Below are 19090 nucleotides of genomic sequence, written 5' to 3'. Positions count from 1 at the left end.
AAGAGACATTGAAAAATTAGAGAGATGGGCAGTCACCAACTGTATGAAGCTTAAAGGACAAGTGCTGGATTCTGCACCTGGGATGGGGCAACCCTGGTTGTGTGTGTAGACACTGAAAGGTAGATTGAAATGCTGGAAAGCAGTGCTGTAGAAAGGGATGTGGGGGTCCTGGTTGATGAAGTTGAACACAAGCCATTGTGCCCTGGCAGCCAGGAGGGCCAGCCCTGTCCTAGGGGGCCATCAGGCACAGCATCACCTGCCAGGAAAGGGAGGGGATTGTCCTGCTCTGCTCTGCTCTGGGACAGCCTCACCTTGAGTGCTGGGGGCAGTTTGGGGCACCACAATATAAAAACACCCATTATTAGAGAGTGTCCAAAGGAGGGCCATGAGAATGGTGAAGGGCCTTGAGGAAAAGCCATGTGAGGAGTGGCTGAGGTCATTTGGTCTGTTCAAAAGAGGAAACTGAGAGGGAACCTCATTGCAGTTACAACTTCCTTGTGAGGAGAAGAGGAGGAGGGGGCACTGATCTCCTCTTTCTGGTGACCAGTGAGAGGACCCAATGGAATGGCCTGAAGCTGAGTCAGGGGAGGTTAAGTTTGGATATCAAGAGAAGTTTCGTCATCGACAGGGTGTTTGGGCACTGGAACAGCTCCCCAGGGAAGCGGTCACAGCACCAGCCTGACAGAGTTCAGGAAGGGTTTGGACAATGCTCTCAGGGCACATGGTGGTACTCTTGGGATATGCTGTGCAGAGCCCAGAGTTGGACTCAATGATCTTTGTGGGTCCCTTCCAGTGTGGAATATTCTATGATTCTGTCATGACTTATATCCCATGGCCCACATAGCTCACTCTGTGCCATGACAGGGGATGATTTATTTTACAGGGAACTGGAAAAATGCATAGTTTGATATGGATGCACTTTGCAAATGCTTGCCAAACAAAATAATATTAGTAATGGAAAGGGAAAATACTGGTAATTTATTAAATCCTGACATACCATTTTCAAGAAGGCTTAGTCCTAGGAATGCCATTATATTAAATATAGATATTGATGCTTATGCATATTAAATTATAAATGGATAAATATATCATTTCAAAAGCTACAACTTCTTCCTTTATTTCTCTGCAGAGTCTTCTGGGGAATTTGGATGCAAGTAGGGAACCATGAGGTTATTTTAAGAATCTTTTTTAGATATCAGAAAGAAATATTAAAGGAAAGAATGCATGCATGCATGTAGTGGAATCTCCTCTGACAATAAATCAGAAAGAACTACAGTGGAAAGCCAATGTAGATGAGGGGGAAGATCAGGCACTTGAAATCAGTAAGACGACTTCCAGAAATGTTAATACTGGGAGAAGACAAATAGGCATATCACTATTTTATGCCTGAATCTATGATTAATAGTGACTGAAATAATTTTTATTACTACTTGTCTGCATTACAGTAGTGCCTTAAGGCATTGTACAACATATAGCAAGGTAATATTTTTTGCCCCAGCCACATCCTATCTAAACAAAAGCCACGTTATTGCCCTCTGTCACTTGGTGCAGCAGAATGGAAGAAAAGAGAGGAAATAATCTGCCAAATTTGCAGTGGAGACCTGGGGAAGGGACACTTGCCTCTGCCTGCTGGGTATTGTGTTTAGCCACAGAGCACCGTGTGCGACGGGCAGACTTGGGCTGTGCACAGAGCCGTGCCCCAGCTGGGGCCCGGGTGCACTCAGCCAACAGCAGTCCTGCTACTGCTTGGTCAGAGGAGAAATAATTCCATTGATTGAACTCTTGCAGCAGGAAGTGGCAGAAAGACCGTATTAAAGGAGAGCACGATGGCTGAGGGCAGGTATGAGGTCAATATGGACAAGGCTACCTGGTCTATTTCATAAAGGTTTGGGTTTTATTTTCATCTGAGAAATGAAAACTGTTGAAAGATTAAATGCTGTCCTATCTTTTCAACTGGAATCTCCTTTCAGACAAAATAATTTATTCCAATTGTCAAAGCTCATCAGACTCTCAGTGTGAGTCTTGCATAAATGGGTTTATTCCTGGGTTTATTCCTGGCTGTTTCATTTGCACACTCCATGAAATTTTTTTCCACCTATTTAATTTCATCAAAACTTTCTTAACAGACACTAGCAAAATTGCTGCAAGAGCACTGTAATGTAAAATACACTATCTCTTCCTCATGTTCCTGTGGGAAAAAAATAGGGTAAACCACAATATATTTTAAAAATTAGTATGCTTAGAAAAATATCAATTTTAAAATGCTGTTCCTGAAATAGGAAGAGTATGGAGGCATAGGACAAATAAAGCAATAAATCCATGCTTATGGGTAACAGATAATAAAGTACTGCCAGCTTGGATATGCACTTGCTGTTTAACATCTCCCATGATAAAATTTGTAACATTCGCTATTCTACAGGTAGTGGTATAGAATACTCCCATGAATTTGCAGAGCCTGGGAATATTATTATGGCACCAGCACTGTTATTTTTCCCAAGAAAGTGCTTCTCTGTTGCAAGAGAACTCATCAAGCATTGAATGTAATGAACAAGTTATTGCAATGGCACAGGGCTTGGGAAAAAGCTGTGTTTTCCTCTGGCGGATTTGCTTTGAATGCAGCTTTGAATACAGGGCAGGTCCTGTGCAGGGAGGGGTCTTGTCCTTGTCCAGCCTTGTGTGGGGCAGCCAAAATGACTTCAGCTGCAGCATATCCTCCAAAATCTCCTTGGCTTAAAGACCACAGCAAGATAAGAGCTGTTAAGTCCAGAGAAAATGAGCAAGGCCACTGTGATCCTCTCCTGCCATCATGCTCATTTGGTTTTATTGATATAAGAATTATGTATTTAAGAAGCTTTCACCTTGGGGAAACAACTAGAAAATATGAAGAATTACTAAATAAAGTCAAAAGTTTAATTCCACAAAGTAGATGATATCTCATGGTGGATGCTGTATATCATTTGTATTTGCTTGAAAAAAGATTGCTTCTGTAATAGTTTGGTCCTGAAGCACATCCAGAAGGGGAATGGAAGCAGGGCTGTCTCAGAAGCTGACACAATCAGACAAATATTTTAAAAAGCCTACAAAGATTTTACGCCCTCCAGTAGGCTGAGGCTAAACAGGATTTGTCAGAAGCAGGAGCAGGTATCAAGACAGGCTTTGTCAACAGCAGAAGCTGATGCTGGAGTGGTACTGGTCAGACCCATTGCTCTTTACAGTCAGCTCCTGTCAGTATAATGCCTTTGAAATAGCCAGTCTCCAAATTAATATTTTCCAGTGAGCTGGCCCTTGAGAGTCAAAGAAACAAACAAATTAATCTGGAAGAATGAGCCTGCCTGAGACACTGATAAATCTGTTATGACAATGTAAGGCTTATTAAACACTAAGAAACAGTATTTCCCTAGCCTCTGGGTCAAATTCAAGTTTTAAGTTTAACAGAGGAAATCAACATTTTAAAAAATGTCACATGGACAACTTTTTTTTTTTGTATTCTGCTTTTCACAGGAAATTCATAAACTTAACTCAAAATTATAATGAATTTAGTGAAATTTTATCCAAATATCAGAATATTTTGAGATATGCGGACATAACTGAAATGGCATAACAAACACAATGTTAAAATTAAAGAAACAAGTAGGTCCTAGATCTTCTCATATATTACCATTTAACTGTTCTTGAACATCAGCACTGGCTTGCCTTCATGAACTCTGATAGAGGCACACACTATCTTTGCTCTGACTGCACAGAGATGAAAGGTAGGATATCTAAAGCCTATTGCCAAGGAAATAACTCAGGCTAGATAAAAGGAGTGCTTTGCAGAACAGAAAAGCTAAACAGTACTATTGATTATCATGATGTATGCTACAGGAAAAGAAGGTGGAAGCACAGGGGCTGCCTACACACAGACTTTCCTCTCAGAAGCAGCCACAGTTTCAGCAGAGGGTTTTTTTTCAGTTTATGCTGCTAGAGAAGGTTTCCTCTGAGCTGAAAGGATTTTGCAGGGGGCAACGGTACAACAGCTTGACCTGCTATACTCAGGAGGGTTCCTTTGGCCCAAAAACCTCTTGAATTTGCTTCTTCAAGTGAAAAAATAACTCCCACTGTGAATATTCATAGAAAGAAACAGAGTGACACAGATATATATGAAAAACCCTACACTTCCCACTGCCACAGCCCAAAGAACTCATCAGGTGGAAAAGAGTTATACAATACCTTATCTTTTATACTCCACAATCCTCATATTTCTTCCTGTCAAAGCACATTATGTGGCCTAAGTAATCGTCTGATGGGACAAAAATCCTTAGTAACAGGATGTTACTCCACGTTGCCTTATTGGTTGGTCTCTGTCACAGTAAACCATATTTTCATGCAATAAGATGAAAGTCCATTAATTTTCTTGTACTAAAAGACATGTGCTCAATGTACTTGCTGCCTCTGTGTGACAGCTAATGGCACCAGGCAGATTTGGATTTATCTCAATACTCAAAAGATGAGTTGACTAACAAACTTGAAGGCCCTTCAAACACCCTGCTAGGAGGGAGTCAGGATGCTGGTCTCCAGAACCTGACAGGCACTGACATGTTGAGAAATCCCATGCTGAAAAGCAATCAGTGCCCCTCAAAATTAGCATTGACCTGCATGGACAACCAGGAAGCCAAAAAGACTCATTCTTGTTAGTCACACTAGTTTTTTAGTCTCATTATTCATTCAAAATATTGTGATCTAATATCCACTGTTAGAGGTAGGGACTTTGGACAGAATGGCTCATAAGAGGGATAGTCTTATGGCCGAGACTCAGGAGGAAACCTCGTTCGTGTTCAGGTAGGCAAATCCAACTCATTCATTTACATGTGCATTGGTTCAGGAAAAAAGCAAACTGGAATTTTTTGTGTCACTGCCACCAAATGCTCCTGTCAGTGCTGAAAATTAAAAATGTCAGAAATGCTGTAGGTGACCAAGAGCTGTGGAGAGGATCTTTTACAATGCCATCTTTCCCAGCAGCCGTAGGAAGGATCTCTCTGCGCTAGCACACCGTGCGTCACCCAGCACACACCTACAGTTCACAGGCACGGGCTGACAAACACCCACATGAGCTAACTTTAAACCAACTGCTTGAGCACAGCAGCCAAGGCAACACAAAGTGTCGTGGGGCTGAACTCCAAGGATATTTTTCCCTGCCCTAGCCAGCAGGTAGGCTTCCCAGCCACAGCTCACTGTCACCATGGTGATGTTTCCAGCCCGCCCCAAAACAGCCAGTTTAAGGCTAATTTGGATAAGCCTGCACTAGCTGCAGACATTTTAGTGACTGCAGCACAGACATACTTGTAGCAATGAAGGGCTTTCAGAAGGATTTCAAAATAGCCAGGTAATCTTTATTTTAAATGTATGCTGACACTATTCCCACTGATGGAAGGAGGACAGGTGCAGGGGGAGTACAGGGGTGGGCAACTTTCTTGAGTGAGGCAAAATGCAAGGGAGTGCTGCAAGCAGCCCAGATTGCTGTGATTGATCTGATACAACGGCACAGACAAAACCACAATGATGAGGAATTTATGTCCTCAAATTTTTCTTTATATTCTACTGTTTTCTTAGGGGTAGAACTTTGTAGGAAAATAATTTATTTCCTTCTCTTTTGGGCACCACAGATGAGCTTAATTTTCCTAGTTTTTTATTAATTCCTTTTAGTAATATAAAAAGAAGGTAACTTATTTATATACAAAGCAAATTTCTAGACACAAATTAAACAGTTGGCACAAACAAAACCATTATTCAATTTATCTGTACCTGAATTTCTTTCCACATTACCTTCTCTAATCCCAGAATCAGTACATGAAAGCATCAAGTAACAGTGTCCTCCTCTCATTCCCTTATCTGCTACACACCTCATTTGTACTCACTGCAGCACTACAGTATCTCAATAGCCTGAAAAATCACCTGACACTGCATATATTCAGGTTGCACTCCCTTGGAAATAAATAACTCCATGCTACCTATTCTATAAACACCCCCATTGCAATCCCCCAGTAACCATAAGGATAACCTGCTTTAATTGAAGCAGAGACCATGGTCTGCATTATAACTGTATTATAAGGTCTGTTAAGAGATTCCCTTAACAGCTATAACAGACTGCTTAAGTGAGGTATTGTCTCTCTTCAGAGTAAAATATTTTTAAATAAAGATTACTTGCAAGTACATTTCCTTTAAAACATTATACAGTCGGATCAATCGCTGTGGTCGTGCCCATTGACACTAACCCAGAAGGCAGTGTTACTGCTTTCTCTTTAATGGGTCTTCCTTTACCCTGTTAACAAGTCCAAATAATTCTGAAGACTTTTAGAATGAAAGCTGCTTGGCAGAGTTTCCAAGTGGTCAATCTTCTCTACACTGCACTTACAAAAATAAAATCCTTTCCTCAAAAGACCAACTGCTCACATGCACCATCTCAGCTAGAATTAGGGGAAGAAAAGAAGAGGTGCCATTATACACTGAAGAGCTGCTCCTAAAAGCGAGTGTCAAACATGAACTGTGTGCTACAGGGAACTAACGCGTAGCAGCTGACACACTTCTCAGATTGCATCCTTACTTATTGCCTACCTTAAATTTGTAAATGCAGTTGAGAAATGGATGAAATCATCTCCATGGAAATTCCTGATGCAGTGTTTGAAAGTGTTCTAAAATCCTGAAAAAATGTAGAAAGATATCTAAAGGGTGATGACAGTACAAAAGAAGAGAATTAGCTACTTGAATACCCTCGATGCCTAAGAACCAAGAAAATAGCAAGGTTTATCTTAAAGGTAGAACAAATATTTGTAATTCTCCTACTAGTTAACTGCAGAACTTGAAGCAAATGTCAGCTGATACACAGATGGGCTCTCCCACAAAACGAGATTTTGCTGTCATGTGGTTTGTTTAGACATCAGGACTAGTAATCGAGTTCCTAAGCTGCACTTCATGAACCTCACCTTTGCTACTACTTGAATGTCCTCATTTCTATACTTTGAAATTTTAACTGCATGGAAAATTTTTACACCTGCACATTGATTTTGTGCCTATATATTTTTAATTTAATAATTCTTTTTTCTTTCATATTATAATTAGCAATTAGGATCCTATTTTGCCTATACAGTTTTATATTTGCACCTTATTCTGGAAATCAGTCAACAGGCTTAATTTTACAACTAGAGGGTGCTGGTGGACCACAATGTGAGATGGTGTGCAAAACTCATGATGACCTTTAGCAGAAAGAAGAAAAATAAAAGAAATCAATTATTACTGCTCAGTAGGACAAGCTAATATATTCCAGGGTAATACAAATATTGCAATATTATCTAGTGTAAGTAAAAAGAAAATTAATACTTTATAGCTGATGCTTGGTTTCACTTTAAATTTAGTTTCATATTTGCTGCTAAACTTCGCTTTTGGCCTTAGTTTTTGTGCTGTAATGAACAAAAAAACCTTTATCTGAACAATATGCATTCCTTTTGCTTCCCTTTGTGTGAGTTGGAAAGCAATTACAGTGTATTATTGATAAAGTGTTTTATGATAAAACACAAAAGCCATCAAGTAAGCAGGAAAGCAAGAAGGAACAAAGATTAATTTAACAATAAAATCTATAATTGAGATTTTACAGATAGAATGTGGACATTAATTACAGATAAATCATTTAATAAGAGTTCTAACAAGAAAGTTGTCTTCCAAAATTCATATAATTTCCAACACAAGGTAATTATTTTTTTGCCTTCCAGTACTGTAAGAAAAAATACAAGTATGAGAATAAATAATGTCTATAAATATACCATTCTGTATATATAAAAGTTCCCCCTCCCATCCTTCCTCTCTTTCATTTATCCTTATTGCTTCTCAGAGTCTCTGACAATTCTGCAATTACCTTCAACTAACAGAAATACTAAAACTTTGAACTAGACCTTAAAGATATCATTTCCCTCAGCCCCCATTCCACACAGCTCAGTAACATCTGGGATTTGCCTTCCATTTCTTCAGATCAGAAAGAAACCCAAAACCTGAGACCCCCATGAGACAGTGGCAGGCAGCTGGTGGAGTGTGTGTGACCATACTATGAAGAGCAGATCTCTTCAACCCAAACACGAGTCGCTGCAGCCAGCCTGCTGATCACAAAGTGGCAGTGGCTTCAAAAAGCTCCGGGTGTGCAGGTTCACCAGATGTCCAGTGGGGCCAGTGTGCCATGCCATTCCTCTTCTTACATTCCCACTTCTGGACTTTTAGTTGGGCAGGATCGCTGTATGTGGACAACATTCACCTTGTGGGCAGCACCCAAGTGATCCTTGTGGCCTGCATTAGCTCAGCACATCCTGGACATGCCAGAAATGTAGCACAATAAGTGGGATTGTTTGTTTCCACACTATGGAAGTTTCATGTATTTAAACCAGTCCCTTCCTAGCCTGTGAGGGGCCAACAGTCCAGATTTCCTTTTATGAATTGTCTTTTTTTCATACTGTAACTAGCTGTGGTGCCCCATCTCCCCAGCAGGGACGTGTGTGGCACGCTCTCATGGGCTGAGGCCAAGTCCTTGCTCTCAGGAAACACACTCTACTCACATGCCGACCTGCATGCTGCTTTCTTTTGGCCACATTTCTTTTCATGACTTGCCCTCACGAGGGGATGTACCCTGGCATTCACAGGAGACCCAAGGCCCTGCCCTATGCACACCAAGGAGCTGACGTTAAGGCAGTCTCCATGCCATAGAACTTCCTCTGGAAAACAGAAAGCAGTCTCCTGTCAGAACTATTTCATGCATAGGACCTCATTCTCCAAAATGTAGCAGCCAGATCAATGAGTTGGGGAGGGCAGCCATTAATTAACACACAGGCACACCAGGGCTCATGAGAGTCTCAGCCCCTTAGACCTTTGGACACGTTTTCACTCCTACAGGGAGTGCTAGCAAACAAGCTAGCACGCAAACAAGAAAAGGTACCATCATTGGTGAAAATTGGATTTTGTCTTGATAATTGGTTTGTTTAAAATGAAAGCTTTCAAAGGGATAAACAAAACAAATCAAGTAAGACGTGTCCAATGCAACAACAACAAAAAACTTGTAACTTACATACTGCAGGCTTGCCAGATGCTACAGATGCTGAGCCAGAGGACAAACTAATGTAAAAATGTATAACAAACTTGATACTGAACTGCATCTTGTGATGCCTCTCCAAAACTCCTGGTACCTTTAGTCTAGAAAGTGGCTTGTTTGTTTTTTATATACTGTATCTAGTTTGTGCCTAAAGAAACAGCAGTTAAAATTTGCCCCAATGTTTTCTTGCCAGCATATTCTAACACACTTAACTGTGCCTGCTTCATGGACACAGCTGTTGAGGTTTTTTTCCTAAATGAGCTGATTTTACAAAATTAGTAGTTCTCTGATCTTTATTTCTCCACATAGACAAGATCTGCTTACTTGATGCTGCCTTCACTGACAAAGCCTAAATAATAGTAATAATTACACCTTAGCTTTTTCTTCAACAGTGCCAGCTGAAATTATACATGAACAAGATGTTTGGTGGGTGTTTCTTTTTCCTCTGGAAACCAGCAGAAAAGCTGTTAAATACTACAAATACTAGAATACTGATTTTAATAATACTCAACGTGCACATCAGTTTCATTGTCAGAAACACTTTAAATTTCTGTATGTTACTAATAACTGAAGAGCGTTATTCAGCTTTATAATGTAGTAGGCATTGTCCTTCATATATATTCCTAAAGCAGGATGTATGCTGTACATTTATATACAAAGTTGGTCAGAGCACAGACATTGCAGTGTCATGCTTTCATTCAAATTTCAAATGCCATATGTTCAGTACAATCGCACGGCATCGAGATGCAACATATTGCTTTGCAAATGCAAATAATTTCACACAGTGGCCTTCATGACTGGGAAGGGATAATGAAATGGGCTATATTTTACACATATGAAAAAAATAAATAAAAGATTTATCATAAATATATGGACCAGTATATGACGTTGAAGAACAAGAAGCAAAAAGGAAACAGTGCTCTTGCATAAAGATCGATTCTCTTTGCTGCTGATGGAATGACAGGCTTGGGAGGAGGAGGCTTCTTGTTGTTCTTGGCTTGAGATTTCCCGAGCCCATTGTTGACTTCAATGGGCTTCCCATAACAGTCATAATTTGATAATTCAAAATCCCTTGGCAAGCTTCCAACGATGCTGAAATCATTGGATCTCAGATCAGATTTCGAAGTGCAAACTTTTTTGCATCTGGTCTCACCAACCTATGAAATAAAGAGTGAGGGGAATCATGATCGACTCACCACAACTCATTAGCAAACTTCATGCAGCTGCTAAGGAACACTGCAAACAAACATACAGAAAATTACTTGTTGATAGAGGTACATTACATCAGACTAATTTATGGAATGGTTATGTTATAAAGTACTTAAGGATGATCAGTCAATCATATCAACTAATCCAAACATTCATAATTGTGTAATTTTTCATGCACAAGGTGCCTCATGCTCTGCAATCTGCTATAGTTAGACTCAGTCATTTTAAGATGATAGAAGGGGAGAGAATATTTTTGTGGGGAGTATTTTTGGATATTGATTCTGTGCTGATGAACCTGCAGACCTGATACTATTCAATACTTGCATTTATCTAAGCTCTGAAACGCATAGTCAGAATTAGCCCTAAAATTCAATTAGCCCTAAAATTCAATTTCATAAAAAATTGAATTTTTTTATGGTTCAGTTTTTTATGGTTCTAAAGAGTTATCAGGTCAGGATCGTATACCTCATCCTAAGGTGACCATCTTGCATTGTACCTGTGGAGTTTAGTGCCTCTATAAAAACAGGGAACACAGATGTAACACTGTTCTCAGCACCGAAGAAGTGTGAACTGGGAAATCTAAATCCAACTACAGAATTCCTGTGTTTCCTATAGCTCCTTTAGTGCTCTTGGGGATCAAGCAATAATTTTTTTCTGTGGGGAAAAAGGTTCCTATATTCCCTTCCTTGAATTTTATAAAAATTTTTTTTCAGATTCAACATATCTCTAGGAGAACCAACCCCACACTGTTCAGGGAGCTTGAAGTGATTTAGAGACTACTTGCAAGGCACTGTGCTTTGTGACTTGGATAAACCTCTCCCAAACTTTCACTTCAGTTGGACTACTCAGGAAAGCAGAGAGAAGAATACAGACTATAAATCTGTTCACATATATAACCTTAGCATTAGTTGAAAAACTGCTAGTTTTCAGGCTATACCCATGGGCAACTGACATAAATGTATATTTCAAAAGCTGCCTATCCCTTTTACCCATTAGTCTGTCTCTCCTCCACAAAGACCTCAGGTATTTTACCCTCAGCTCTCTCCACCCTTGGGTTTTCTGCAGTTTTTGGCTGATAGTTTGGGATATTTGCATAGTCATACTTTGTAACTACTAAAAAAAAAAATATTATTATTATTATTACTATTATTATTATGATGTCATAAAATACAGTACCAGGTTTACAGAGGAATGAAAAATATTCTGAAGAATATTATTAGCTTCTTCTATGACAATGACAACTTATCCTGCATAGAAAGAACTGAAGTAGTCAGGAAGAGATTTAAACTTTGATTGGGGCTTTTATTCCCATTATTGACAAAACTGATTCTTGTGCAAGGTGGGAAAGAAGCATGGCATTACTTCTCCTGAAAAACGTGGATTCAACTTCCCAAATTTTCCAGAGTTCTCCTTCTCATGAAAGTAATACATTTTGAAATTGATGCATTAAACAGAGGTGCAGGTTTGTCCTGGCTCCAGCCAGGAGAGGGTTAATTTTTGCAGTAGACAGGAGGAGGCATGGCCAGGGCACAGAGGTTATTCTATATCACCTCATGTCATTGCCAGGGCTGGGGAAAGGGATTCTCTTCTGGCACAAAGACTTTTCTTCTGGTTGACAAAACATGCAAAGGGAGCCATCTGGTATTGCCTATTGTCAGGGAATTTTTCTGTGTGAATCATTTATTTTCTTACACCTTTTGTTGTTAATATTATTGCTGTTAACTGCTCATTTTCTTATCTCATTGCCATTTTCAGTAAATTTTTCTTATCTAAAACCATGATCTTTACCTTTTGTGCCTCCACTTGGAGCAAGGAGATGCAGCAGTGCATGGTTTTAGTGGGAGTACTAAATTGGAGAATACCATTTCAAACCATCACAAAATCAAGATTCCAGGTCATAAAAAAGAAAAACAAGACAGGTGTTCCCTGATGGCAGGACAAAACTATACATACAAAGCTCTTATAACTGTCTCCCAGTGCTCAAAGACCTGACCGCCTAAGACAGTGTTCATTACTGCAGTAGCAGGGGCAAGCTGTCTAGTAAGGTGGTGACTAAGACACAGATAAACATGGTTATATGACCCTGGGTGACAGGATGCTATCATTCACCAATCTGAGACATTCCTTCCAATCAGATCATATCCAATGACATAGGTAATGAAGATATAAAGCAGACCCTTGTGCAATGAAAAATGAGCTTGCAGGACTGTAGTGCATGTTAACTGAGGAGTCATAGAAATATAAGATTTTTTCCATGGTCAAACCTAGCAAGATTTAGTAAGACCACTACAAGGAATAGAATCATGTATGAAATTATAGGCCTCCTTTTGGACTTGAAAACTTGTAGTCCATTCCTCACACTACCAGTAACACGTTGTAAAAATTCAGTGACACTAATTGTAGCCTAAATTCTCTCATTTATAGCAGAGAATATTCCTGTTCCAACTGCAGTATCTAGAGTGCTCCCCTAAAGGCTGTTACAAGTCGGTTCTCATTCCCATTCAGGACTGAGAGTGGATTCTAGGTCACCTCTGCCTTATAAGCAGAGAACTGTTCACAGCATGTTCACACAGAGCTTTGCTTAGTTCAGTGTCAGCTGGAGTACTGATTTATCAGGGTGACACAGTTTTCATAGTATGAGCAATCTGGCCCAAGTTTTTCTTTAATAAGTATATGTTACTTTTGAAAATAATTTCATCTCTTTCTTTGGCTTTACAAATCTGACATTCTTCTACTTACTGCACTCAGCTGCTGTATAAACATATTTTTAAATTTTTTCTCATATATCTCTTCACCTCTCCAATGTTTCTGTTGTTTTAATCTAAATTCACTCCAGCTGACCTACAGCTTCCTCTAAACAATGTTAGATAATATAAAATATATATGATTATCTGCTTTTTATTAATTTTGCCTTGGTTTGTGCTAGAGGTGTAACAATAATCCTAGCAACGCCTCTGCTCCTCCTCACTTTCCACATTTACTGCACAAAGAACTTAACAAAGGCTACAGGAACTTTTTCTGTGCAAAAAATATTGTAGGGCTTGATTTTAGAGTACAACACTGAAGATATGTAAAGAAAAGTAAAATGTTAAATGTTATATCCTTTTGACTTCATCCTGACACAGAAAATATTTGATGTCACTTGCCTTATCCTGCCCAGCATCATGACTTGTGGGCCAGACCCAACCCACAGGAAGCTTCCACCAGATTTATGGCTTTTCCCCAGCAGGGGATGGGGAGCAGCTGTTTGGGAAGGGAAGGCTTCTGGGATAGTGTAGGGACGCCCTGCATTCCTAGGGAGCTGAGCAGTGACTCCTTGTCTCTCTGACATGGATTTGGGGGGGTGGCTAAGGAGACCACAGGGGAAGGTGACAGCACTTGGGGCTTGGCCCAAAACACAGACCTAGTTCCCTGTTTCTTCCAGGACTGGACCAACTTGTCTACGTTTGGTAGGATGGACAGACCACCTGTTTTTTCATGAACAGCTCAGAAGTACCTAAAAATGCCTCCTAGAATCCATAAGGCCCCTTGTGATATCCTCTCTCACCTTTTAAATAATTCAGGCTGACTGGTGCTCGTTGCCAAGCTCAACACCTGCTGCTGCTCCAGAGCTGCAGCACATGTGCCTCTGCAAAATGCCTTTGGTTGCAGAATTAGGGGAATAATGTGAGAAGAAAATGGGGAAAGAGATGAAAGAATAAGTGCTGCCTATGCATGCAGACTGGCAGGGAGGAGCAACTAACTCCCCAGTTCTGCCTCTGCTGCTTCTGGTGCTCCTCCTCACTTTCCACATTTACTGCCCAAACTAGTTACACTAGATTTTCCTTTAAAAACATCCAGGATGGAGAATTTTTTCCATGACTTTCTTCCTCAGAAATATATGTACCTTATTTCTAATCTGAATTTATTTGGCTTCAATGTTCAGACACAAGGCATGACTGTAGTTAGTCTGATTAACTGCTGGTACACAGAGATGGTAACAAATCTAACCTTGATTTTGCATAATTTGATGATGTAACCAGGCTGACACATGAAGCCAAGAAAAATGTTCTTAAAGAGTTTCTTACCTTTGTATCATTACCTCTGTCAATCTAATTGATAATACTTAAAAAGTTATATTCAGTTTGATTAAATCAATAAACAGACAGATTAATTTCACTGAGCCATTTATTAGTTAACATGGGGCTGAATGATGAGTAATATTAAAGATAATTAATACTTACAAACAATAATTATTAGTCAGAGCCCTGTAAGCTATGCAATATTCTCCACTGATTGATGTCAGGCTTTTAATTATTCATGTTATGCCACTTAGCTTTAAAAGTTCTGGCACAAAGTTAGCTTCTTGCTGTATTTTGAAACCTTCCCAGATTTAAAGGATTTATTAAAAAATCAACATTAATGTTTCACAGCACTCACAGACCAGCTCTGTAAAAAAATTCTAAATGCAACTTAGGCTGAAATCTTGATTGTAAAATGTCTAACTTTAATAGATACTGTTTAATATTCTCATCAGCTCCTGTGAATGAGAGCTATTTCATCCTCACATTGAATATATTTGGCTTTTCCCCAGACATGGAGCAGAGTATTTGTTCAATGCTTTTCTCTTTTCAGTTAATTCTTGATACTTACAGTACCTCTACCTCTACCTAGTATAGTACCATTACTCATCTTACAAGGTTTTTTATTCTTGCTGTATATGCAAAGTAACTTCCTATTGCCCTCAGTTATGCTATGCATATATCTCTTTTCTTACTTACACAATTATTTTATTGAGTTCAGCTTACATTAATTGCTATCACCTCCCACTTGCCAGTGAGGAGAAAAGAGAAATGCTTGAAGCTGGATTAGTTTTAAATCTTTGGGGATTTGTTTTCAGTTGTGCTATTTGTAAGGTTTTGTGTTTTTTCTTAAATTAGTGTAGCTTTACTTCTGGTTTGAACATTATTAGCTCACCAGCCCCATTTACACTTTTTGTTTAAATTCTTCCATCCAGATTAGACAGTTGTCAAATTTGTGAAATCTGACCTTTCACAGCACCAAAAATATCAGGGACTTGATTCAATTTGTTTTGTGCAAATAGAATAAAGATCCTTTTCAATTGACTGTTCATCCTGTGATCAAGTCCTCTTTATCCATCAGGATGAAGTGCAATATAAAAGCCATCATTTTTGAGAGCAGAAATTTATTATCCATAACTCCTAGCAAGGCTTCAAACATGCTACAGCACTGGCAGCTTCTCAAGCCCAGCACGTGTCCCTCAGGCTGAGGAGCTTCCCCACTGGAGTGCTGTGTTCCCTGTCCAACACAGCACATCCTCCTTGCCACAAAACCCCCTCTGCTGCCCTGCTCCCAGCCTCCTGTTGGCATGCACATCTGTCTCCAGTGCTGCCAGCTCTGGAAGGGGCTTCCATACAAGATCAAGGGGGAGTTTTTTAACAAGCTCTGTTGTTCATCTCTCTTGCACTAGTTTTGTGCTCTCCTCTTGTTCTTGCCATAATGATAGATGTAGATCATCAATAAAGTAGTGATTATTTAGCATTAGTCTGTATTCACACTGGGTATATTTTCTGGTGCAGCTCAGCAGGAATATGCTACCACATTCCAAAATACGGGACAAAAAATATTAATGCATAAAATATCACAGTATTACAGCACAGCTGAGGTTGGCAGGGACCTCTGGAGATCATCTAGTCCAACCCCCTGCTCAAAGCAGACTGCCTGGGGCCTCTTTACAGTCATGTTTGAATTATCTCCAAGGATGAATACAGGAGTCACTGGAGCAGAAAGTACCTACTCTGTACCTGAAATGCTGTCAGGAACTATTAAAATAGGCTGCAGCCTGTGGTTTTGTGTACAAGGTAAAATGTAAGCTGGGTTATTGGTGGTTCTACAATAAAAAAATTGAGTCTGGAGTTCCATGTGAGGAAAAAAACCTGGGAAGACCAGGTCACCACCAGTGGTCAAGTACATCGCAACTCAGTAGAGATGAACATAACCCATCTCTGGTTTCAGAGCCTAGATGTGGCTCTGACAAGATAAAGCAAGCAATAGCACCACTTTTTAAAAATAACTGGCATTAGAGCTATTACCACCACTTGCATAGTGCTATTCATCATCTGCCAGAACCATTCTTTTAGCAAATGTTCTCTCCAGTCATTAGCACATTATCTGTGGGGGACAGCTTCTAAAAATGGGCTTGATGAAAATGTGACTTTTCAAATTGAGGGGTGTTGTTATAGTTAACAGTGCAATCTCTCACTGTAATCACGTCAGCAACGAAAGCAAAAAAAAATGAATCATCTTCAAAACATTTCCCTTTTTGCTTGTTTTTCTCACTGTATGATGTTTCATTGCTAGGAAACACATGCAAACTCCTGCTGAGGATTCCCAATAAAAAGCCAGTGCAAGCAGTTATCACCAGATTACATAATTTTCTCCTTTGCTTAGAACAGCATCTACTTGCAGCCTCTATGAGCTGAGGGAGCCAAGCTGTATTTTCTCATGGCTTTTTGCCTCTAAGTGCATAGCCAATGCTTCTCCTAGAAAAACACATCAGAAGTGCTTATTTTCTCTTCTTTTTCCTACAGATTCAGGGTGATCTTGACAGACAGACCACTCGACTTTAATCAGACAGTCATATTGATAAACCCCTGGGTTTAAAATGGCACTGACATTTCAAGGGTTTTTGTTGGAGGGAGCATGACTCATAAAGCTTGGACTTGAGGGGTTGGCGTATGCTAGCAACATGCAGCTTTTATATCAGCCATTTCCCAGGATCTGGTGAAGTAGCTATACATCCATGGATGCCTTTCTCCATCTTTGGGTGATTGGCAAATTGTGAGCACTCTTGCATCCCACACAATCCTATGTGACCCTGATGAGAAACAGCTCCTGAAGTTCTGGGACAGCACTCTGGCCTCTTTTTGTTTTGTATTCTTTATGCCTTTCAACATACAGTTTTTTTCCATTACCTGCTTCTTTAATGTTTCTCTCCCTTGCATATTTTCCATATGACAAATGCATTCTCTACTTGATCATTACTAGGTCTGTATGGGAGCAATCCAAATTTTGTGAGGCAAGCCTACTTTTGGATTAGAAGTCAGAGCTACCAAAGATTTACACCTGTTCTGATTTAGGACTTTAGTACATGCTTTTTCAGGGCCAAGAACTTCCAAAGTACTCCTATGCAGCAGCAGGTTCAGAAAGGGAGTTTTCAGGCAAGGCAGATTTATAGCTTTCAAATATATAAAATCTAGCTTCACTGTCCTGCCACATCCTGATGTCAAATGATTCATTGGTCTGGGACCTTTTTCTATCTCAACCTGGTCATCTTTCCAGAAATTACCAGCCTAGGATACATTTCCTCTGGTAGGTTGTGTTTCAAAGCAGGTGGATTAATTCAAGTTGGATCATTAGCCATGAGCTACTCAGCCACATGACCAACTTTTACAGCAAGGAATACCTATTTCCACTATGGCTTGTAAAATATTTTTTTTTGTAAATCTCTGTATAAAGATCATCAGAAGCTACTGGAATGTTTAAGGTCCCTCATAACAAATTGGGAAGGCTGGGAAGACCCTGAAAAGTTCAGGTTAAACATGAGAAGCTGAGGCTGGTGTTTCAAGATCGTGGAGGGGAGATGCTACAATAGGAGGGCAGACTGAATTCTGAATTCTGAAAACCTTCAGCCTGCTGCTAGACACACTCATGGGGAACATTGCTTAACTTCTGTGGATAATGATTACTCTTCTAAGTCTTAAAATACACTGTATACCAGTGCCTTCTTGAAAAAAAATTGAAATATGAAAGCACAACATAGGTGATAATAGACAATTTCATTTTCCACTTGGATATGACAATGGCATGTACCTTAGAGGATATGCATACCAAGGAGAATCAGTAATTTAGCAATTGGTTTTGTTCACACTACTGAAAAACTGTAAATTTTTGTTAAACTTGTAATTTATGAAGCTGAACACTTAACAGAACTTTTTAAGTACTGGAAATAGGAAAAATATATGCTGCATTGCTGGATTTTTGCAACTATTCTGTCAGAAGAAACAGCTGGATTTGGGACCTGCAGATTGTGCTGAGCACAAAATTATCCCATTCAGTTCAGGGAAAGCAAAACTACAGCAGAGCCATTTTCTTTCTCATGTTGCCTAGGCTTGGGGAATTACTCATGACACAAGTCAAAGCAGTCATGGGGTTACTCTAAGTTGAGACTAGCTGCCTACCAAAACATTTCCCAAAGATTCTTCTACCAGTTGAGAATTATGGTAGTTAAGTGCACTAAGCTGCAGGTATTGCAGAACAGTGCAGCTACCTGCAGTTCTTCTGGACTGGGGGCAATTAGTTAGTCAAGCTGGGATAATCTCAGCTTGATACTAAGACAGGATTTCAGCCATTTTTGCATAACCTACTCCTTTCTTAAGGAAACGCTGAAGTCACTGTGTACCAATATTACCACTTGAATCTAGCCTAGCAGCTTTATTTTATAAAACAGAATTGCTGAGTCATTGAAAAGGACAAGCCAAATTCAAATTAGACATGTTGTACAATAACATATTTTCTTCTGCAGAATAAATGTCAAGTAAATATCACTTAGGACTGAAGGCAGTTGGACTGGGATGTCTGAAAACTCTTGGAGCACAAACAGGGACTTCTAAAATATTAGGAATTTAGCAATATGATGGAAAACTTCAACCTGAGTGAAGATGTACATGTCATCTTTAACCATATAGTGGAATCTGACTGATTTACACATAAACTCCA

General features: G+C 39.6%; 1 protein-coding gene across 2 annotated transcripts in view; it reads right to left on the bottom strand.

Annotated features, from left to right (window-relative positions):
* Positions 1-7589: 7589 nt before the first annotated feature.
* Positions 7590-19090, bottom strand: part of GLRB (glycine receptor beta) — a 46473-nt gene continuing 34972 nt past the window's right edge. For both annotated transcript variants that reach the window (XM_054514546.1, XM_036381691.2), the window contains exon 10: positions 7590-10260. In XM_054514546.1, coding sequence (XP_054370521.1) covers positions 9964-10260 — 297 coding nt within the window. In that variant the 3' untranslated portion in view covers positions 7590-9963. The remainder of the gene's footprint in view (positions 10261-19090) is intronic.

The sequence above is a fragment of the Molothrus ater genome, chromosome 4 (genome assembly GCF_012460135.2).
Source record: "Molothrus ater isolate BHLD 08-10-18 breed brown headed cowbird chromosome 4, BPBGC_Mater_1.1, whole genome shotgun sequence".
NCBI classification, from domain to species: Eukaryota; Metazoa; Chordata; class Aves; order Passeriformes; family Icteridae; genus Molothrus; species Molothrus ater.
The sequence above is the reverse complement of the archived record's forward strand: the minus strand, read 5'-3'. Positions and strand labels throughout refer to the sequence as shown.